Source organism: Anopheles funestus, chromosome 3RL, assembly GCF_943734845.2.
Source record: "Anopheles funestus chromosome 3RL, idAnoFuneDA-416_04, whole genome shotgun sequence".
NCBI classification, from domain to species: Eukaryota; Metazoa; Arthropoda; class Insecta; order Diptera; family Culicidae; genus Anopheles; species Anopheles funestus.
In genome coordinates, this window is record NC_064599.1 from 29,214,218 (window position 1) to 29,238,587 (window position 24,370).

The 24,370-nt window shown below is 38.9% G+C and overlaps 1 protein-coding gene across 13 annotated transcripts in view; it reads left to right on the forward strand.

The window, feature by feature from the left end:
- The first annotated feature begins 410 nt into the window (after window positions 1-410).
- LOC125767572 (kazrin) overlaps window positions 411-24,370 on the forward strand; it is a 70,421-nt gene continuing 46,461 nt past the window's right edge. For 9 of the 13 annotated variants that reach the window (XM_049434289.1, XM_049434284.1, XM_049434290.1 and 6 more), the window contains exons 1-4: window positions 411-826; window positions 2,010-2,270; window positions 21,006-21,111; window positions 21,814-22,102. In XM_049434289.1, the coding sequence (XP_049290246.1) occupies window positions 22,070-22,102 (33 nt within the window). In that variant the 5' untranslated portion in view covers window positions 411-826; window positions 2,010-2,270; window positions 21,006-21,111; window positions 21,814-22,069. Of the gene's footprint in view, window positions 827-1,385; window positions 1,927-2,009; window positions 2,271-21,005; window positions 21,112-21,813; window positions 22,103-22,177; window positions 22,201-24,370 lie in introns of those variants that run through there. The other 4 variants (XM_049434285.1, XM_049434287.1, XM_049434291.1 and 1 more) reach the window with 4 other exon arrangements.

Sequence of the window (24,370 nt, forward strand, 5' to 3'; positions counted from 1 at the left end):
TATTTATAATTTTGGTTTGAAAAAAATTCCGATTTTTATGTTTGATCCTCAACGCTTTAATGTATGCTACTATTGCTTTGTTATCAGTTTTATTATTTATTTGAAGATTAATTTTTATAATTAGCTCAATATTGCAAGCCATTAATGATATTGTTTATCTAACTCAAATAAAGAATTAATATCATCTTCTTCTATTTTACATTATAACTTCAAAAGACTTGTCACATTCGTTGAGTTTGATAGCTCGTAGCTGGATACTTATCCTTTGAATTTTGAAAATTTGTGTTTTATGCTCTCAATTTTTTTATTCTTTTTTAATCAGAATTATCTATTCTATATATTCGTTTAGTATTTCTTTAAATTATTCTATTTAAATTTTTAAATAAATCATGCTTCTGTGTTTGAAAAATCACATCTGCATAAACCATTATCTAGTTTTGCCTTCAAACTATCCCATAGTACAATTCCACCCACCCTTGCGGGAGGGTGAAATGGAAACTAATTTAAATGATAAAGAATTCCAACCACCGTACCGAGGAGAGACACCGCGAGAGCAAATGAGAACGTGCGAGCGAAAGATACGCAGAGAGCCAACAGATTTGCGCAACTTCTCGCGTGCGTGCGTGCATGTTTGGAATCCTGCCATTGCTTACGGAATGCCATTTCTCTCCACACAGGCAGCTCAGTTCCGTTCTTATCGCGTACGAGCTCGGACCGATTTTTCTAACCTCTATCCCCCGTGGATGTACCTTCGTGTGTGTGTGTGTGTGCTTGTGCGTGCGTGTGTTTGTTCAGGTGTATAAGAGTGTGTGAAAAATAAATTCCGGTAAGCTATAGGAGCTTTCAAAATGCAGATATGCGTGTGTATAAAAACCATCCATTCCTTTAAGGTGGAAAAAAAACCGTGCGTAACAGTGATGTGGTAAACCATACGTAAAATCCTTTTCGGAATTATGACCCCCAATCACCCACCCCTAGTCCGCTAACTGTTTTGTGATGTGTCCTCGATTTTCCGCATCGAGCGCGTGTATGTGTGTGTGAGTGTGTATGCGTTTCGCTCATTTTCCCTTCATTCCTGGCGCAGCAGCTCACAATGGTTACGGTTTTTTGCACGAGCATACAGTAGTGTTGGTGTGAAAGGGGTTTCAGTGTTTGTGGTTTACTGTGTGTGGAAAACAACAACAACAAAAGTACTAAATGCAATGTGTTGCTACTAACAGAAGGAAAGTGAAACAACGCAATTTGTTATGATGCTTTGTGTTATTCGTGCCATATTAGTAACGCAGGGATTGTAAGGATTTTTAAAAAGTGAGAAAGAAAAATATTATTTTTTTTCCTTTACTATTTATACTTCAAATACAAATAATTACAGTTTTCCATTTTCCAAGTGATTTTTTTTTCAATCCAATATCCTTTTCTTGTGATTGTTTTTAGTTTTGTGTAAAGATTTTCTCCTTCCTTTTTCGCATAAAATTTCGAATACTCAAAGCAAATTGATGATGCACTTAAGATCCTGCAGCAGTGTTGTGCAAGATTAGTTTTCTTCCCAAAAACATTTTTCCGTGCGTGTACATTTGTGACAAGCGGTTAGAGGCGTGTGTTGCGTGTGTGCAAAAGCATCCGAAACGGTGTGCGTGAATGTGTGTGCTCTGCCTTTTTCTTCTCTGTGCGTGCGCATTCTATGTATGTGTGAGTGATTGTATGTGTATGTGTGTGTGTGTGTGCGTATTTATTCGCGTGGGGGTGGTGGTTGACGAATTTCTTGTTTCATCTTTCCCACAAGATTTGAAACAATCCTTTTATCCTTATTATTCACCACCCGACAGTGCTCACCAACAATCAAGTGGTGCATGTTGAGCTGTGTGCTTGAGAAAATGGGAAAAGCACCATTTTCCCTTAGCCTGTTTGTGTGAAATGCGGGTAAACGTACGGTTTTCACAAAAAGGTTTAAATAACAGTGCGTTTCCCTTTATACCAACGTTCGATGTGTATCCTTTTTCACTCCGCAGCACCAGTGATTTGTGGCGGCTTGTGACACGGGTGAAGTGTAGTGTGAAACAGCACCATAAGGCACCGATACCTGACGGCGACGAGGCACCGTTCCAAGCGTGGAATTGTGAAACTGCTTCCCTTTTGAAAAACACAACTTGACAAAGAAAAAAGGAAAATAACCGAAAGGAAAACAACAAGAGATACCTTCTACGCGAGGACTGCCGTTCGGGAAGCCATTTACGGTTAAATCAAATAGAAAAAAAGCAATTGTTAACGAGGTAAGCTCCACTAAACTTACCCTAAACACGCAACCGACGCAACCGGGCTGTTGGCTTAGTTAGAGAAAAAAAATGTTGGTTTCCTTTTCGAAGGAAACACCCGGAATGGAATTTACTCATAAAAAGTAATGCTTTTATTGCATCTTAGAATACTGTAGTATAGTTCTAGTTTACTACCCTCGTCTCGTTGTTTGATTTTATAAGCGCTTTTTTGAGTTATGACATTTCTACTTAAAGTAAAGATAAAAATAAACCATTAATCTTATTTAATGATAAGAAAAAACTTTATAGTACAAGGATGAACTGTATGAACTTTTAAAGAAACATTTTATAAAATTCATAAGAAAACTTTTTGTGTCATAAACAAACAAACAAACAAACAAATATTTGTGTCATAAACAATTTTTATAATTTATTTCAATTTCATTTTAATAAACCGAGATGAATGTTTTGAATTAATTTAATTATTACCGCAGATTGAATTAAATTTGGTGCTTACTACATATTCAATTAAAACAAGGACTAAAATAACAGGAAAAAATAATAAAATACCAAAACAAAATTGTCATTGACCTTTTTATGCATGAAAAAGCCAATGCGAAAGACAACAACACCCAAAGCAAACCAATCCACCACAGAAACAAACTCCGTCACGCACTCGAAGCGTATTTACAGTCGCACCGAACGTCTCTTGGCGTACTACCGTACAACACCCCTGTGGTTGTTGAGAATAGGAAAATGAGCGGGAAAAAAGGGCGAGGAATGGTGTACACTGATTATCATTTTATTAGCTACCGAAACAAACCCTCCAGCCACAAACAAACGGCAACAAAGGGTGCGCAGTGCAGGAGCGTACGACCATGGCTGACTCTAAATTGAGGGGTCGCAATGTCGAACAACTTTCACCCTCAGTGGACATGTTTTGCTCTCTTTTTTTTTTACTTGGCTCGGGTAAGATTGGATAATGTTCTAGCAGGATGGTACGTCGGTTTCATTGTCTTTATTTCTTTGCAATGATGCATTTTTTGTAGTGAACTAGTAGCGTGGAGTACTGTAGTTAGTGTTTTGGGATTATTATGACAAATACAAATGACTATGCATGAGTGTAAAATGTAAACTAATATCCCATTTCACGCTATTCGACCGAAAATACACCCTGGAAAGCATTTCATTACGTTGTGTACTGCATAGCCATGGGCCTTTTTCTTATCCCGCGGGCCTTATTTGTCAACCCCCGTCCTGGAATACCAATCGATGCACCACCAATTGCAAACATCCGGAAATGGGAAGGCGCTTGCGTGAAGGTTTGTGGTTTATGAAAGCACATTCTTTACGGTTCGGCGATCCTGCACTGCAAACAAGCGAGCAGCGCTGCATCATTCTTGGAGCGTATGGTACGGAAGGATGAAACTCTTCCAATAACGAAATTTCACCTTACCATAACATCCGAAATGTAGTTGACCTGGGCAAGGTAATGAACCCTCCCGGGTACCATACATTGAAGGGTTAACATGGCGCGGTGCATTGAATAAGTATGTTTTCGATATGATGTACGAGCCGGTAAGGATATTCGATAGGAAATTGATATTAATTCGCATTGGTTATTGGTCGAAATTGTTCCTCGATGTGGACTTTTTTTCGTTTTAAGTTAACAAAACAATGTTCTTTGTTCATGAAGTGAAATGAACCAAATGATGACAAATTTTAAATTGATATGCACTTCTAATGCGCGGATTCTGAAATTTCTCAGCTCAATGATTTTTTACCACATTTAAGTTAATTAGATTACCAAATAATATTTAGAGGAAAGAAATTGTCATTTTTTCCTCAAAGAATCGCCTAATTATCGTTTCGAGCAGAGAACGAAGTTGTTTCTGTAACCGTCAATTTGAAACGAAATTGCAATTGAATTCGATATACGGGGAATTTCGAGACACGCGGATTTTTTGTTGAAGATTTCTGCTATAATAGTGTATCAAAGGGAGCTCCTATTTAGCAATAGTATTAATTAATCCACAGAAAAAATGAAGTATTCTGTAGGATGTAAATTTGTTCATTACAGTGGAAAATCAGTTGTTAAATACAATGGATGCCTAAATTATTTGAAAATCGGTTTTCCAGATCATCAAATCACCAGGGAAAGTTTTATTACCAAATTGCACGAATATTTCACGAAATTTAACCAGGATAATCAGCGTTCCACTGTAATTTACAATTACTTCTTCAAAAACGAATCTTAAACTGGAGCAAAGTGATGAGAAAAGATTCCACACTAAAATATTCAATACAATACAATACTCATTCATGAAACTATCTTTACATTTCTACTTCAAAGAATCATTTATTAGAATAATTTTTAATGATAGATTTTTTTAAAAAAGAATTACAAAATAAACTTCATCACCTGAAGTTCTACCAAATAAAACAAACCTCAAGCTTACAAGTACCATCGTTTATAGTAACCCTACTCACTGGAATTTAATACGACCAAACTTGCCCGTTGAGAGTTATTTGTGTCGTTTGAACATTCTTCTGCCACTGCCAAAGTAGATTGAAGCATCTTTTGTGGGAATGTTCACCCCGTTCCATCTCCATCCCAAAATCCGCACGAAAGGACACGGAATCGCATCGTTTACCCTGCAATGAGCACATAAAACCGTTTCCATCCAGAAAGCTTCAAGCGAAACCGAAACACTTTACACAAACAGCACGGAAGCATCCAATCCCAGCCGTGTTGTTGCGTATTGGGCCGGATGTCACTCTCGATTCTATTTCAAGACGATTTGCCACTTCAATGGTGTGTCGGGTTTGGGTGTGTGTGTTTTTTTTCTTCTCTTCACTCTCTCCACCACCATGCAGACGGTGTGCAAACGACCCGAAAACGAATGCCCAAAACTAACCATCACTTAGCTTCAATTGCTATCTTTACGGCGGCGGTTTAGTGACGAATTGTGGACATCTTTCACAAGCATTTATTTTGCTTTGTACGTAAAGGTGCACGATTATGTATTAAAAAGCATCAAATTGGGCACAAATGAGCACCGAAGTATAAGGGAGTGTTTTGTCCATTTTCACAATGTAAAAGATTACCGTCAGTGCCTGTCAGCAGTGGAAGCGGCATAACGATCCATTTAAAGGCACAATTATAGATTCCTTTTTTAATATTTTTCATCCATTTTGGTGTGCGATAAACGCTTGAAACGAGCTTCGTTGGATTAATTTTATGGCTTACGGGCTTAACCATAGAATCGTGCCTGTGGAGTGTAAAAAATGTGCCATAATGAAGGCTTAAGCAAACATTTTTATAACCCCTGAATGGTGATAAGCAAAGGGGATGCGACTGGTTGGAGGGATTTTTAATAAAACTGAAGCTCATTTGAGCAGTAAATTGTTGAATTTTTATTTGCGAGACTTTTGAAAATATTCCTACCCGGGATGAAAATTTTATGTTAAGGTAATTATAATTTATTTTTACAATTCCATATTATTTTGTGTAATTCAATAATGTAATGTATTATTCAATGTAATATATTGGAAAAATATGCCAACGTTAAGTGATGAACAGTTTACCTTAATTCCATGTTAATTTTTTCTAAACAGTTAAAAAAAATTTAAACAGCTTTAAAAAAATCGATGAAAACGCAAATGTTATTCCAGTCTTTGTCCACGCGACCTCTCACACCTACATCATCATACAACGGTGACAAGTATGGCGATTAAATATCCGTTTATTAAATAGTCTAAAATTTCACCACTCTGAAAAGAGGTCTTGCGATTTTGAGTGTAGCACTAGACGTGTCCTAGGCTATCATATTTGCACAACAACCTGGCACATAGAGACCGGTCATGGTCATACCGTCGCACACCATGTTTTGGTGATGTTTCACTGATGTTATTTTATTATTGCTTTAAACTTATTCATAACAGTTGGGATGGTTGTGCCGTCAAGCGAATGGAATGCAATTTATCACCGCACCAAATATGCACCCCAGTACCGAGATTGATACGGTACCAGAGATCCATAAACCAAACAAGATTTGTGTTCATATAAGCGTACTGCATACAGTCGAACCATAGCGCATTGGCATAGTTTTGTAGTTTGAAATATATTGCTGTTTCATTTCCCACCACCATACTTGCTTTTATCAAATAGTTTCAAACCATGCTGTTTCTCATATTTTATCACGACAACCTTCACAGTGACATCCGTCACATACAAACGAAACCGTGTCTTATCTCCCATAGCGTGACAACGTTAGCATCGGAACGTTTGGTCGCGAAATGCAACGTACATCCCGCCCAGATCAGATGGTCTTGCGGTTGCGTACCCAGTTGCCGTCAACACTGACAGGGACGTCGAGAATTGGAGCGTGAATGAGGGTAGCTGTGGAATGGTGTTTTTTTCCTCCCAACTCTCAACACAGTACTAGCGGTGATTCCATTCCATCACCGCCAACGACCAGCTCTCACTCATAATCGTGTTCCGTAATTTGATTTGATTGTACAATAATGCTTCGGTACGGTGTGCTACGGATTTGCACCGCTACCGGTCACTATACACTTTGCGCCCGGAGAACCTGTTTGAAGCGTAAGGATGGAAGAACTTCTTTCGTGGATGGCACTTGACCAAATCCGTTTGCTCGTAGCTTAATTGAACACGGCCATAGGAAACACGCCGTCTTCGCCGTTGTCGTCGTCACTGTCGGTGAAAGCAATCGAACCTGTTGGACCGTCTTGTCATGCGGACAATGCACCCGATGCAACAGACAGCGGGGAAATGAAAATGTGCACTGATTAAGTATTCCGGCTTATTCAGAAGTAGAAAATGAACAAATCTAAATTCCCTGGAAAGAGTCCAAACGATAGAGATTATGTCCAATTCCTTTGACGGTTTGGCGTGGTGGATCATTTTAATCTAATTAGCTACTGGTTAAATAAAAATAGTCAAGTTATTAAAATGATCTTCTAGATTGTTAGTTGACATGTTTCTCTCATTCGGAATGCAGACGATGTCGTGGCGAAACGAATATTCCGTGCACGTTTGTGATTATTCAAATCAGTTGTCTGGGACATGTCTTGGGTGATGTCTGGCTTAGAATTAATTTCTATGGTAAAATACAACTCTCATTATTTTTCTTTGCGAGCTTTTATATAGCTTCTAGTAAATATTGTTAAATCCAAACTAATTTAGGAATAATTCCCCGAAAAATTATTATTTGCAATTCACAGGGTGAACTGTTATAATTATAATCAAAAACCGTCATTGAATACTTGAATAGGTCTTGAACACGATCTGTGCGATTTTCATCTAAAGCATCTCAATCCTCAAAACGAAACTTATACTGCAAACAGAGACTCACGAAACCCTCTACAAGGATCAGTCCTTAGATATTGTCCTCCATGACCTCGCTTCAACAATTTTTAGGTTCTAGGCTAAGGTATTAGATCAGAAAAGTTTGGTATAAACGTTTTAAGTGCCGTCTCTGCATTTAAATATGACTAAACACTAAAGTCAGTGTAGGCGTCAGCACTAGCTTCTGGCAGATCTAATGAGGCCCTACCAGCCTTCGTACCAGCCAGTTGTTGTAATCTACTGACTGCGATACTAGCTGGATAAGGCTGAAATAAACGCTAGCGTGACGGCTGCCCCTGACTGACGTTGAGTTCCCAGACCAGTCTGACCAATCTGGACTGATCCAACAGGATCGTTCATATCGTCTCACCAACGCTGGCCCAGTTCCCAAGATTTGCACACAACAATTCGCTGATGTTTTCTACGGTCACTTCAGTATGAATGTGACTGTTAAAACAGCGAAGACAACAGCTGTGAACCTGGAGCACTCGAACAAACCATGTTCTGGTCCCAGACATTTGCTTCACATAATGTCTATAATATCTTAAAAAGATTTTTAAAAACGTTCCCAAGATGTATAACAAATCTTTATACTTCTAACTTAAAAGGACTCGATCACTCTGATAATCACCAAATACTCCTCTTATAGACACTTATCCTCTCACTGCATTGGAAAACATCCCCAACCAATGTTCGTCGTCCGTCCTCAACACAGAATACCTTTGGCTATTCACCCTAAATCCCACAACGATGGTTTTCGGTTCGCGCTATCAGTGCTAATGAAGCGGGCAACAGCAGCTTCTATCGTCAGAGCAATTTCACGTGATTTCCTCCCGCATCCACCTGAACTGAATGTCTTTGAATTTCTTATTCACTTACATCTGGAAACCAGATCTTTCTTTTGTTTTGTTTCGTACCAAAAAAATATTTCTACGTTATGCCCCAGGCAGGAAGTAAATAACAAACAAAAAATCGCACTCACACACAGCGCAATCAAATCGCAAGATGGTGGACTAGAATATTCAATTATCCTGCCGTCAGAAAACATCCATCATCCGGTCGGTCAAGCGGAACCGGGTCGCGTTTCTTTCATGCCATAACCTCCTCCATGTTGTGGTGGAGCATTTTTGTTTTATTTCACCACCGTTATGCCGGGCACTGAAGTACTTTATTCCACCGATCCAGGTGTAGTCAGTGTCAATAGGATGGTTAGATTAGGTGTAGTGGAGAAGTAGTGAGGAAATGGAACATCCACGGACTGCCGAAAAGCAGCTACCTAGTCTCTCTGATGTCCAAGTGAATGCGTGGAGCGAGTAATGTGAAAGCATCAGCAAAGCAGGTGGAAAACAACCAAACACGACCTACCAAATGAAGCTTAACCTTGAGCCCTGGCCGGAGGTTTATTTTCCCATTCCAGCGCATAAAGAACTAACCTTACTATGGGCGGATGTGAGGATAAAAGCGGAGTAAAGCACCCTCAATTCCCCGTTGACTCAATGGTAAATTGAGTGCGTAGACTTAGGTACGCGAACGGCATCCGGTGTTTGTGTATTAACCTTCCTCTAATGCTTTACACGACCAGCTAATTACTCACGACTTAGTTGAGGATAATGTAAAGGTAATCCTAAAACAGTTATAGAAACAAAATAATTCAAGCTGTAGTAATTATTTTAGTTTTACGGTATATAGCACATGATTATTTTTTTTCCAAAGGCATTAGTTTTTTTTAATAATAGTAGATTGTTTATAAAATTGTAGAAAATAGTTATATGACATTTCAATATATGATTTGCTATACTTAATATAAAGAAAATAATGTTTTATATTAAAATACATAAAAGTTTATCAGAAAAAAAACACAAGAGCAGATATTTTCTGCATCCAAAACGTCCACTTGCTTCATAAACGCACTCAATAAGCACTTAAAAACCCTAGCTTTCCGGGTTCATATTTCATAAGCTCATTGCCAGCACGAACACACCAATTTATTTATGGTTCCTACCTTTTTCGATCGCTGGCACTGAATAAATCCCGTTTTGTGCAAAGTGCATAAGTTTTTCCGTGCGATAGCATGTCACCATGGTTTCGACTTTTGATGCAGCCAGCGCGTACGCCTTCGTCGTACAACAGCGTGGGCCCCCGAAGAATTTCTAGTGTTCGCCAGCCGAAGAAGCCACCGAAGGCTAAAACCTTCAATTGCAAGCTTTTCAAGAGCAAAACCCAGTTAAGTCGCAACCTTTTAAGGCTACTTTGTAGCCTACCAATGGGACGTTTGCATTTGTACAGCATCGTGTGCAGTGTTGGAGAGTGAGAACATTGGCAGATGGTTGAAACTAGAACCGACAACCGTAGCAGAGAAACCCTGAGCTCGAGGAGCGTAGCAGAGAAACCTTGGCTCGTGGAACAACTTGTGGTTTGTGGTAAACGTAGCACACCCTAATGCAACGCTTCACATGTGACGAGTTAATGCCGCGATGGCAGAAACATAAATTTATGCAACTAACAGCGAGTCGAGGTACAAAGAAACATGAGAGAAACGCTCAGTTCAGGGTTGGCGTTCTGGTAACGAAAGCGAAGCCGACCAAAGGAACAAAAAACTTGAGGGTGGCCACCGCCAATGCCTGCAAGTTAAAATACGTCCATCCGTTTCGTGTGCTAAGCACTATCAGCGAGCGTATAAAGTACAATTACATTATGATTGCACTGTCTAGATAATTGTGTTGAGTTTAGAGCGATCCCCCAGAGGGTACATGGTGCAGGAGTTACCTACCTGCGCTGGAGCAGCACCTTCTCAACCTCTGAAACCGGAACTCGAAGAAACGATCGAATTGGACACTCAGGAAGTACGGTCAAAGTTACGGTGCGATGAAATATGGTTAAACACGGACTTGCAAAACCCGATGATTCATCCTCTTTTTAGTTGAACCGGATTTACTGTACGCTTGTTGCTAGGGATTGTGAGTGCTAATAATGGAGCCAGTGCAACCAACAACTACTATCCAAACGAATATATTGCACAAACGTTTCCCTGCTGCACCTGGGACAATGGAGTAGAGTGTCAAAATATTAGGCTTTAGTGCGCATGAGCTTCGTGTGGCACGTTCATCGACAATTGCCGACTGGTTGCTAATCTTGCGATAATACGCAACCCTAACTACAGTATAGCATTCAAATGGTGCTGTTTATCTGTGGCATAGTTTCCACGAATAAAATAATGGATGATATTTTGCCACAGTTGAGCATTACAATTTTAATCTGAATTTCTCATAAGTACTCGGATTGCATTTATTGCACAATCAGATACCAAAAAGTTGGATTTAATATTTAACTAAATATTTACTAATTAATGTTTCAAGAATTCTTTCAACACTTTACCGTACTCATCACGTGTACAATATTGCAAATAACAACGTTCTTCGTAGGAGAAGCAGTTGAAAACATTTCAAGTATCAAATATGCCCAAACGTTTTGTATGTTAATAATGTTTTACAGTCGCTTATATTAGATTTTAAATCATTATTCATTTATCAAAAATATCGATGAATGATGATGAATAGAATAGAAGCCTAGTCAAAATATCTATTTCTCAAACGAATGGGAAGTAGGGATAAGAATTAATCAAATACGATGATGATTAAAGTGTTGAAATTATAAGTTGAAATCTTTTCTACTCACGATTTTTATGAAATAATGTAATTAACAACATTATGCATTTTCAAAAAACTCATGACCTATTTTAAAGTAAAAAGAAAGGAACACAAAATGAATGTAACACTTCTTGCAAAATGAAAAAAAAAGGTTGAAACCAAAAACCCATATTAAACATGGTAGTTTTGCTAAAAACGTTTTAGCACCATTTTGTTTTTGGTCGCATTGTTCTATTGAATGATGTTTGCTTGCAAAAACTTAATGCTGACTGAAGGGAACATTGCAAAAAATAACGACCAAATATTGGGACATTAAAGTTTTTTTTTAATTGTATTTTTTGTTTTACATCAATTTTTCAACAATATAGTAATACTAAACTGTATTATTATTCAAATTTACCTTTCACATTCTACCTTCACAAAAAAACCATCGCATTGTAATCGTAATTAAAAATGTAACCAATTTTTATGTAGCAAAACCTTCGTGAAAGTTTCATTTCATCGGCTAAACATTATCTTTCGCTGAAGTTATGGTCGACCCGGATTAATGCTAGCCATTCGCGAACGGTAGCAAATGTGCAACAGTGTTTTGTTTTAGCACACATTTCACCGCAAGCAGAGCAGAGTGTGGCACGTACTGCACGGAACAAAAGTCCCGGATCGATTCCTCCCAGCTCTGGGGCGAGGGTGAAGTCAAACCACCCAACACAGTACAACGGACGGTAGGCGAGATGATGCTAAAAAAACCATAAAAACAAACTTACTCATTCATGCCACGAAGCGTAGAGAGGTACGGCGAGACAAGAGCTGATCCTTCCATTGGATGTCGTACACGGAAATGGATCGATTTTTTCCTCTGCCGGATGAGGCTGAAATCGATGGAGGCGCCTAATGCTTTGAAGCCGTTTGCTTGCGTTAGTCGGAATCGTTCCATTTTACACCGTAACGATGATAACACGTTGTAATTATTTTATAACTTTCTTACTTCATTTCAACAAAGGAATGATAAAACAAAGCTGGGTTTAGAAAATTCGCTGTAATTGTGCTTCCAGCAAAGCAACACTGTGAACAATGAAATATTCTAAAACTTACCACCTGACTGAATTCCGATTCAATAACAGCAGCACCATCTGTGGAAGCTGTTCTCTTTCCGAAACGAAATATCCAAAACTTCTACAATGTACACACACACACACATACACACAAAATAAGACTAAACAAAATGAACGTATCGAAGCTTTTAATGGCAAACCATTGTGTGCGAATTAGAGCTGACAGCGAACATTCACGAGTTTTCCGCTCGCCGTTACTTTCAATCGATGGTGGGCGTTTCGATTTTTCTCGCACAGTTTATTCCATCCGCTTCCCCCAAAAAAAGGGAAAACTTTCGAATGGAAAACCTTTCGGTAGAATGAATGTTCCACTTCTTCCCACCCGGGGGGAGTTATGGCTGGAAAAACTTTTCCCAAATTTCGAGTTTACCCTCGCGTGACACACTTTTCCTTTTTCCTTGGGTTCGATCAATTTTGCTTGCTCTTTTTTTTTTGGTGTCGTTTGTTTGTTCCCGCCCGATGGTCATTCCGAAAGGCAACAACAAACTCTGGCGTTTGTCGATATGACGCTTGCATCAAGTCCCTGGAAAAAGGTCGAAGCATTTTTCAATCGAAGTGGGCAACCATTTTTTTGGTTTTGTTTTTGTTCCGATCCCGGGATGGCACAGTGCTAAAAGTACCTTTTCCGATGAAAACATCATTGCCAATATGCTGCCACACTGGTGCTAGTGCTAGTACTATCGGAAGGAGGGAAAACATACACCAATAGTAGAAAATAAACCACCGCAAGCATTCATGGAAAGTAAGATTACTTTTCCATTAATTGAACTCAGGTGGTTTTTATTACTTATGAGAGGTTTTCTCCATTCCGGAAGCAACATCCCGGCTGAATGGGAGTTTTTTTTTCTCTTTTCCCCCCCTATTTTTCATTTATGCAATGGTTGGAGTTTCAAGCTGGCAAATAGGGATGCCCTCAACAGCATCATGAGTTCTCTCTTTATCAAACCTTTTCGAGGGTAATTTTTTATCTTTCTGCCACAGCCGAGCAATGATTTAATCTAAAGATATTTTTCTTTTTCTCGATTTTTCTGTTACAACTTACTCCGTGGTGGTGCTTTTTTGGTGTAGATTCTGCTCTCAAAACCATCATGCACCCGTTTCTTCGTTTAGTTGCGATTCTTATTTTTATCCGGCAAAGCTTAACATCAAACAAACATCACTATCTGCTGCTGTTTGATAAGTTTGTGCTTGAGTATGCTAATGGGTATGGGTTTTGCAATTAATCCTGTAGAGCTTTTATGTTAGTTTATGCATTTAAACGATCAGTCAAGCATGTTTAATTATGGCTGAAAACTAGGGTGAATGAAAATGCTGAGTTTCATTTAAAAGTTTAACGCCAGTGATGAACAAGCGAATCCACCACGGACAAGAAAAGTTGAAAGCAATTGAAAATTTTAACCAAAAATTATTTTATTATTCGTTTAATAATCAATGGACTTACTGTGCCTAAAACATTTATTCGTAATTAGTCATTTGTTAAACTAGTCCAATTAATATCCTGTTTTTCAATTCTGATGTAAAGATACCCTATGAAACTTTTCGATTTAAATCCAGCGGTTGTAAACTTAACAAAGATCATAGTGTTTATTCCAATAGATAGCTTTCAAATGCATAGGATCGTTAAAGTCTGTTGTATTGTGTTAAATAATACTAACATTCCTTTAGTCTTAATATTAATGATCATTAAAATTTAATTTGTGGTGAAGTAGGGTAGCTGTTGACTGTCCATACGATAAGAAAACTGCACAGAATGCTTTATAGTGGGTATTTTACAGTATGGCAATCGCGAAATTTGCAATCGCGTAGCGACGTTTTTAACAGTTTCATCACAGGATGACATAAAAAGGAAGCTAGAAAATCCATAAACAGTTAGTATTAAATGATTGTTGCTTAAACTTTCCTCACACTACAAGAAAAATGTGTTAACTAGAAGCTTTTCCGCAGCTTAGCACAACCAACCCGAGCGTTACCCACGATAGACATTGTTGTCATAAATTTAGGATTATTCAAATGAGTTTTCACAAAAATTCATCTCAAATAGATGTTTCGGCCGTTTTTCCAATCTGAATGATTTTCTTGTCAAAAAAAAAAAAACACTTCCGCAAAATGTTCAACATCGTCCTGGGCCCCCGTACTGCTCGGTTGAAGCATTCAAGCGAAAGACATTTTCAAGATTGTATCTTTAACTCGGTCGCTTTAACAACATGGTTAACAATCGCGCACATTTCGCCGGAAAATAAATAAAAACTCGAGGAAATAAAATTGCGTCGATAGGTCTTGTCAAGAGTGACCGGAAAAGAAGTCTTACAAAGGCTAACCACGAACCGAATTCTTATTTGTGGCATGCCAGTGTGTGTGGGAATGAACCAGAAAAGGGAGAAAGGTAAAGATCATAGCTTGTGGAGAGTACATAAAATGGGTTCTCTTCTCCAGCACCAGCACCAGCAGCAGCAAGATGCTGCAAAAACTCAAATACCAAGCTTTACCAAAAGAAAACAGGCCCACCACAGTTTCGTACAATTCGCACAAAAGCGTACATGTATGTGTGTGTGTGGGTGTGTGTATGCTTAGATGCGCAAAACTGAGTGAATGGCAGTTTTTCAGCGTAGGATCTTATTACCATAAAATACCACCCATCCATTCACAAACAACAGTCTCGCAACAGCAACGCAAACCGCACAGATTTTCACCGTCCGCATATTACCATCACGATAAGTTTTGGTTTCAGACAGACTAACGGCAAACACTTTGAAAAAGCTCGAATTGTGTAATCTGTGTGTGTGTGTGTTTCTTTTGCGAGAAAAAAATCCCATTCCAAGCCGAAAGCCATTTTGGTGTGAGTTGGAATTTGTAATGGTTCGTTACGGGTTTTGATTTCACCACCGGCTTGAATCGTGCCTCACAGCCAGTAGCGTCATCATATTGTGATGTGGCCTTAAAACACGTCGAATGTCGTTTCTTGTACGTCACTTGCACAAAACTCACCAAACGTAGTACGTGTTGAACGCGTCCCATGTCCACGTTTCCTGGGTCCTTTTTGCAAATGAAAACACCATCGTCAAGCAGTGTTTGGTTAAGCAATTAAAATATGAAAACCTTCTGAGAGAAAGCTGTCTGACTTTACAACGGGAAAAAACCAATTCACCAAACGTAGAGCGTGTTGTAAAAGCTTCACTTGCTAAGCTTCCGCCATCATTAGCATTTCAATCGAGATGGTATTAGTTTTGCACCGGCAAAGAAGAGAAATAAAACATACGCGCAAGCGCAAGCTCGTTCAAATAATGGCCTTTAGCATCGCTGTCACGCTTGCCTGTTTGCCCAGGAACAGCCGTCACCGGATGGGTGCCATTCATACAGCTACAAACCTTCCCAATCAACGTCGGTCGATGATGCGTATCCCGTTTTTCGTGCCACATTTCCCTCTGTGTGTCGACCCCCATGGGATGGGGGTGACCAAACAAAAAAAAATGGAGAAAATATTTTTCCCCTTTTTGCATCGGTGTGGTGGATTTAGCCAGAAAGGAAAATGACTTCAAAGAGCGAACGAAAATTTGCTCACCAAACGAATGGTGGAATGTGCCAGTTTGCTAATGAAGGTTGGATCGTTACGTGTTGGTTATGGATTTAGAAAATGGGAACCACGGGCAGAAAAGCACCGTGAAGAGCGATGTTTCCACGTAAAATGGGTATTAAAAATGATCCGCTCGTTTGATCTGGCTGCATGGTTATTACATGCTGAAACTAATAGCCACAATTAAAGCTTTGGGAAAGATGAGCTCAACGACAAGTGTAAATAATATTATTGTACCAATCATTAGTCGTACGGGAACGGTATTTGTGTATCAGTTTCCTTGGTTATCCAGCCATCTTGTTTGGGAATTATTTGATTTTTGTTAATAATGTTTATTTGGAATTTCGCCATATTGATGACAGTTTTTGTTTTTATGTTGGTTACATAAAGATTTTCATTGTTGTATATTTTATATACTATTAAGATTATTTTCAATAAATGATCTTCTTTTCGATGTTTAATATTTTCCCAAATTTTTAACAAATCCCATATTTTGACACGACAGGATCGATATTCAATCTAGAACCAGAACGTTCCTCCGTATGCGGTAGCGGATCAAGGTCCTTAGGGGAATGGATTGGAATAGGGGAAAAAGAGGGGGATTTCAGAGACCTTTAGTAAACAAGTAACAACACAGAAAGAAAAACAAAGAATTTTCAATAATAAAAATTCAATTAATAAAATAAAAAACACAAAGAATTTCATTTTTCAAGATATTTCGAGAAATTCAAAACACCGAAACCGAATTCGAGAAATTCTGAGAAACTCGCGTTTGAACATTGAAAACATTCGCTGTTGCATGGTTCTACGTATAGTCTTTGGACTGGAGCTTTGTCTTTTGTTGATTGAATTTTTAAAAGATATTTCCGAAACGAAGGCCATTTAGTATGAACAACAAAACGAACGATTTTTTTGAACACATTGACTGTATATCCTCTAAACATAATCTAGTCTTCTATACGCGGAAATTGGCAATCAGGCTATTTACTAAAACGAAACGAACTTACGACTCTGAAAAGCTGAAAATCACCTTCCAAACTTTCAAAACAATACGCCAAAGGGGTGAACCATCTTCAAATGCGATATGCTAAGAAAAGTCCCCCCCCAAAATACCAATTATTCCCAGCATGCAGATAAACCAACGCCATTTATATAAAACGCTACAACTTCCAAAGCTTCGTTACTTTTCAAAGAAGTTTAATATCTCTTACCATATGCAAAAACTCCTTCCATCTGTACCATATTCCCACTAAAGAACGTTTCGATTACAATTACTTCCCCAACGCAGGTCATCTTCCAGAGCCCCGCCACAACGCAAACCATTAGTATTCATAGCACCGTTTTCCACTGCACACCATACAAAGGCACATTTTAAATTGCCCCCTTTCTGCTGTTGCTTTAACTTCCAGAACGGTACGGGGTCCAAAAATTAAACACCTCCCTGCGTTTGGCTTCAAACCCAAAAACTACTAAATCCCGCTAGACATTTCGTGCCGTGGTGGAGAAACATAACAGAAATTCCAAAAACTATTCCAACTCGGAACCACTTTAAAGCGACCGAAATGGCGCTCGCACAGCTCACACACACACACACACACCGTACGATGTGTGTACCATTTAGGGCAAACCATCCCATTAGCACGTAGCGACCAATCACACCACAATTTCTTCGGCACTACGAACGGGGCAAGGGTTTTTGCACTAAGGGTGCGCTAACCGAACAACACGCGGGACTCACTTTCCTTACCGATCGCGGAAGTGTACAAAATAGCGAAAGAATGGAGCGATAGAATGTAACGGGTAAAGTGGGGAAAAACAAAATGGGTGATGGTAAATTTAAATGTCTTACCTTTTCTGTAATGAATGGTTCTTACTTTGGTGTAGAGCCAAAGTTCGTAGCTATTGGTTCGTTGCAATTGAGAAGATGTATATTTTTTTAAAGCCAAAACCCGGAAATTATTTGCTTGAAAATGGTAACAAAATTAAAACATTTTTATCTAACTAATATTGATTAAAATTCTTGAAAATTATAACGAGAAAATCGAACATAAGCTACCAACGCATAATTCCAACGTTATTGCGCCCACGAGTGATCTTCATTTCTACAGAAATACTCATTTCTAGTGTAATAATAATCCAATCTACCCACCACTCGGTATACTCGTAATGGTGCTCGTTTAAGGATACTCTGATTATGTCGTAATGTCTCTTCACGAAACCGTCCCTACCGTCGGCCCATCGCACCCGTACCAACTGCTTTAACGAGCATGTTTCTTTCCGACACCAACGTACAAGAGAATCTACTCTACTGTGTCCGTTAAATAAATGTGATCGGGTGTTGTCGGGAGGTTGTCGTATAAATACATACACACACACACACACACACACACACACATGCTTCGGTGGGGAATGCTCTTCAACTTCCGGACGAGCTTCTTGGACGGGCGTGTGCCATAGATTAACATCCACATTAACATCCTTAATTATCCGTCCATTGGTGTTTTCCACGGTGGATGCTGCGGTTGGATCATTGGCCCGAAAGCTTCCAAACCATGCGCACTAAATCCGAAAAGGATACATCCTCGTGTATGTTAGTGGAAAAAGGGAGAGAATTTCATATCTTGTATACAAGCGGAATCGAGACGAAACCTTTTATAAATATAGAAATCTAAACCCCGACATGGTTGAAGTGCTTGTTACGCAATAAAGCTTCGTTATTTTTGGTGGTTGAACCGGAATTATTGCAGCGTTTCCCACGTTCGTATTTCTCATAGTGAATCAGTATGATGCAAACGCAAGGTTTAGCGAATGATAAAAGTGACTTTGTTGCTTATTTTCTCTCACATGAGGAACTATATATTCCGGAATGTAGGTCAAATGAACTAGCGTAAAGCTTTAGTGCAGGTGTAAAACGAACTATTCTGCAGCTCATATTCCAACTCGTGCATTCCCTTATTTACGCCAACAACTAATTGAACTAATTAAAACCTTTTCATATCCCGCCTGACAACGGAGCTCAAATAAAGGAGCAAAATAATTAAGTATGTTACACAACAACGTCAAAAATGCACAGAAAAGCACCAGGAAAATGATGAGCGTGACAGAAAAAAAGGAAACAACCGAGTTGACAATAAAACGCCATTTCCCATTCTGACCGGCATTGGTGAAAGTGGAAAAGCACAGTACGGTAAACAAATTTGATCCCCACTGGCAAGACCCATTTTTCACAATTAACGGAGTTACTAAATACAACGCTTCGCACACATTCGCTCCGGGCGGTCATTCGCTTCCCAACAGCGGGTGCGACATTGCCTAAAGCGATGCTCGGGGTTGATACGTGCACAGTTGGAATTGCGGGGGTTCTCGTCTGAAGAGAGTAATTTAAGATACTCCACACAAAAAAAAAACATAAGGCAGTGTGAAAATAGTACGATGACCTGATTAAAGTTATTTACCGTACTGTGTTATGGTTGAGGTTTGAAAGATAGCGAACAAACAACTAAACTAGAAGCATAAAATTTAAATCATGTTCATTATATTCAATAAGCTCGCTAGATTCTAATTAGATTGCAATTTCATAAATCGTTCCAGCTGCTTCAATCGGTCACAATTATTTATAAGCTCATTCCATTTTTTTTCTTTCTTTTCCTTCGGTGTGCAACAACTTGCAGCTTCTGCGGGTCTGCATATTTCACCTCCCAGAGAAAGTATTTAAAGTTTGCTCCAGCTGGTCAGAGGATTAGTTTTCCACTGCAGCTTTTATTTTGCTCTCGCATTTTCTCTCCTTCTATTTAGTTTTCCATTTGTGTCATCCTTTTTGCAGGATTACTGAAAGTGATGGTAAAGGAACGACTTTTCCAAATGCAACACTCGATTCGACACATTGCACACTGGTAACAATATTTAAATTTGTATTTTTGCAATACCACAAATAATTGTCAAAGTTAGAATGTAACACACACAAAATTTAAAGTGAATTTTTACTAAACATTTTTTTAAATCATTTTTACATCGCTTCGTAATTTGCACCATTAACGATAATTTTCGTCCGAATTTTTTTTCAAATCTGCCCACTGTGCACACTGTGATGCGGGACAGTAAAATTGTTGTTGAACAAAACTCGTACTAAGCATTCGATCCTCCCACGATGCTGGTGTAATTTTCTTCATCCAATAGTGAGGAGAGCCAGAGCTAGACTAATCGATACCAAGTGGATTAGTGGATGACCCTGGTGTGGGTAGATAGTAAGAAGAAAATTTATTTTATTTCACATCCGGACCGAAGCATCTTCACTGACTCTGCTAGGTCTGGCAAGCTTGCGGCCACAATGAGTAAGTCTGCTGTTGGTACTTTGCTAGTGTCCTATTTGGCATCTTATGATTGCTGGATATACAAGAACAAAAAACAAAATGACGTTGATAAACTCATTTTGCACTACTCAACATAAATTGAAGTACTCCTCTACCATTATGATGGAAGAATGCTGCAATACTGAGTTTTACGTAAAGTATGAATACCATCACCAAATATACATAACAGCTTAACCTTCTTCAATTGGCACACTATACCACCCACAAATCGCATTACTTCTTGCTGTTGTCCCCCAATGTGTGTTGCAGGAGAAAATACCATTGACGTAGTTTTATGGCGTCACCATAAATTGCGCAAGCAAGGACTATCCATTTTTATTGGTCCCACTCTGCTGTGGCGCTATATATCTATAACTTTATCACCACTACAAGACCTCTGGTAACGGAACAGTCCATCGAAACTATTTTACTTTTGCTGATTATTATGACCGTGGAACAATTCCGGGATTTGATTGTTTTGTGAAGTTTCCCTAGAAGAAACGAACAAAGCAGAAGAAATGTTTTATCTGCTTTAGTTTGTCACAAATAAAAACTCCTCAACACAAACACAAAACTCCTCAACAAAAGTAAAACTTCCTTACTAAAAACATTCTTTGTTCTCGTATTAAGGTATCAGTTTTAATCTGATATTGATTCCATAAAACCCCAATATTAATTTACCAAACTTCATTTCTCATTTCAGAAATTGACGAGGACGTATCTCGATAACTCTCAGATTATCCGGACCTGAATTTTGAGATCCAATCGATAACGCACCGGCCACCATCCATCCAACCCTCGCTGCCTAGGTACGTTATTATGATTGCCTTCGAATCCAGCCAATAGCCGCAGGTGAAGGGTTCTGCTATTCAACTTCACTTCAATCAACTACCACACTCACAAACAAATACCCAAAATCAAACTCTGCCCGCCTGATTGCCTTTAGTTCGAAAATTTTGCATCCTGCATCAAGGTTTTTTGGTGCTGTGCGTTGGTATCATTTTCCTCATTATTTGATCAAATGTAGTATGAAACTCGCTCCAAGAAATTCCCAGACTGTCCTCCACTCCACGTCCTTGGCTAGCTAGGTGTGCTGGCTATCCTTCGCTCGGTTTAGAATATCATACTCCTCAAACGATATAGTGTGAACTTTATACACACAACTTTCCATCCTAGCATCATCGTCCCGGTGTGCACAGTGCTACGTTCAGGTGAAAAACTGAAACTTTTCTGATATTTTTTTCACTTCTATCTCTCTCCCATCCAAGATGAGTAAGCGAATGAAAACTTTGTCGATTTTCTTACACAGAATATGATGTAGTACTTCCCCGTTCGTTCGAATATCGATCATCTTCTAGAGTGATCTTCGTAACTTTGCTTCAAAAGATTAATCGCCCCCGTTCCCCCATCGGGGAAGAAAACATTGACACTCGGTCAAAGGATTAAGTTGTGGCGTTTGTTGTATGCCTGTCTCTGTATTCCTTTCCTGCACTTCTTCCTACTCATCCTAGCAAGAGGTACCGTGACTTCATCGTGACTGCAACTCCAAAACTGGCGGAAATAAAGCTGAATGGGACGCCCAACAGCCTACCAAACCAGTGAATCCCTGCCCGGGCGCAGGTGAAGAAGTCGAACGATAATTGAGTTCCGGTCGATCCGGGGCACGATCATAACCAGCTCGCTTCTAAGCGCTTCCGTTCTCCTTGCCCAAGAATCGAAAATCGTGAACACCTCGCCCTACGAATCACCCCCCAACACGACCGTTCGATGCTGGGAGAGTTTCATCGGATATTTGAGAAGGTTTTTAAAACTTTTATCCCTCAACAACAACAACAAAAAACTTCTTTTTTTTTGCGATCGTGTTCACTAGTGCCGTGTAGCCGTGTTGTGGTTCTTATGTGCGTATTGTTTTTTTACTTCTTCCGTTTTTGCCTTTTTTTGTTGTTGTTTACATCACCTTCCAACTGCTTTAACCGTTCCATCGTTTGTTCCTTTTTCAACGTGAACTTGTCTTTCATGACTAGTTTAATATTTGCAGTAAGGTTAAGCCATGATGAGTGGCCATTTTGCAATATCTTGTTGCTGCTTCTTTTAGTATCTTTAACATTGTTTTTCAATTAACATTTTGATAAGCTCCCCAATTTTTATTAAACATACAAAACAAAGCAGGAAAAGGCTTATTTCCTCAAGGTCTATCTGGTATTTGAGCAATGAATACTAACTTAATAATGATGGTTACAGTCCATTGTATTGTTAACGAACCTTTTAATCTCCAATTTCCATAAGCTTTTCCATTGCATTTCCCTCCCCCCGATGTAGCTGGTGTGTGCTTTTTCCTCTAACAAAATAAACGTGCTTAGCAACTTCGATTGCGTGCACATCCGAAAGCGCTAGGAGGACATTTGCTCGGCTAGCTACAGCGTACCCGTTGCTACAGCTCAAGCAAAAACGGCTTCCCGCGATTGAATCAATTTCATCCCATTTTCCCATTTTAATTGGCTTGCCTATGTGCTTTTCCCTTTCCCACCTTTTTATGTTCAGTTTGGTGTGTATGTTTTGATTTCTTCGTCCGATGCTCCCTACCGACATTCATTTCATTTTCATTGATTTTGTTTTGCACACAACCCTCAACCCCGATGGGGTGAACAAGTGCTGCAATCCAATTTTCCTCTCTATCTTTTTCGCTCGCTCACTTAATCCTCTGTGTTGGTTTCGTTCGTTCCGTTATCACCAATTAAGTTTTGATTGCTTTTTGTACCTCCGTGAGTGTGGCTCAAATCTACTGAAAGGCAAGAAACAAACAAACAAAAAAATAAATAAACACTCAAAATCAAAAGTTCCGTAAAGCGTGGGAAGTGGCAGTGAGCAAAGCAAATGGTGGTTTTGTTTATTTTATCCACTCTAATCTATTTTAATCTTTTCTAGCATTTTTATCATGTCTATTTGCAACGTTTTTTGTAATATCCTTATTTTTGTTTTTTTTTTGTTCAATTCCACGCTATTTTAAGCGATACTTTCAGTAGGTTTGTGCAACTTGTTCCTCATTATCCTGTTCTTACTTATTTTTTAACTATCTACTTTATTCGCTTTATTCTGTAGTATCATTATGTCGTTCGGCCTAATTAGTTAGAATGGTGCGATGTGCTTTAGATATGGAAATTATTAATGCTACATCCGCTTTGGTACGGTAACAGCGCTAACGCGGTGAAAAGCGTTAATTGCTGATTGTTGCCAATCATTGCGGATGTGGCTATACTGTGGCTCAATGTTTTAGCTTTTTTTTGGCAAAAAAAAATTCTATAGAGTAGAGCAGAGAATCAAAATTTTTTTTATTGAACATGTAACTTTTATCATTGTTTTTCTTCTTTTCGTTCCATTTTTCTTTCTTATACATTTTATTTATTTTATTTTCACACACATTTTCCCAACTAAATTATTACAAACACTCAAAATTATTTTCTATAAAATTTTACAAACACCACACCTTCCCACAAACATCCAGCAAAATATGATTCCTTTCCTTCCCGAGAAAACCAACAAAACACTAACTACATCTGCAAAACGGTTATCAAACTAAAAACATCACATAATCCTCTTTAATAATACTCAATTCCTTAACTACACAAAAACTCATTTTTAACCATTAATCTGAACGAAAGGGCTAGTGCCTTCATGCAAACACAATTAAAAAAGGAATCAGCGTGAACGTTCGATCATAAAAACAAACTGGACTGGAAAATCCTTTACAATCCGGGCAAATAAGTTGCTCCTACAACCGAATGATTGTTTAGTTGTTTTTTTTTGCGCAGTGGTGAGTAAAAGCTAAGCCTGTACAAAAATACAACCGGAGAAGGAAAACGGCTGCTGGCAAACAACCCACCTGATTGTAAAGTAGAAGGATTTATCGTAAAAGTTTGCCCCGGTTGCGATGAACATTTCTGCCGCAACAGCTTGTGATGATGGGTGGCATGATTTTTGGTTAAACTTTTCCATTTCCAGCCTTTCGAACAGTTGGCCGTTTGGTTCAATGTTTCGTTACGAACGCAATCTATAAGTACGCTCAATATT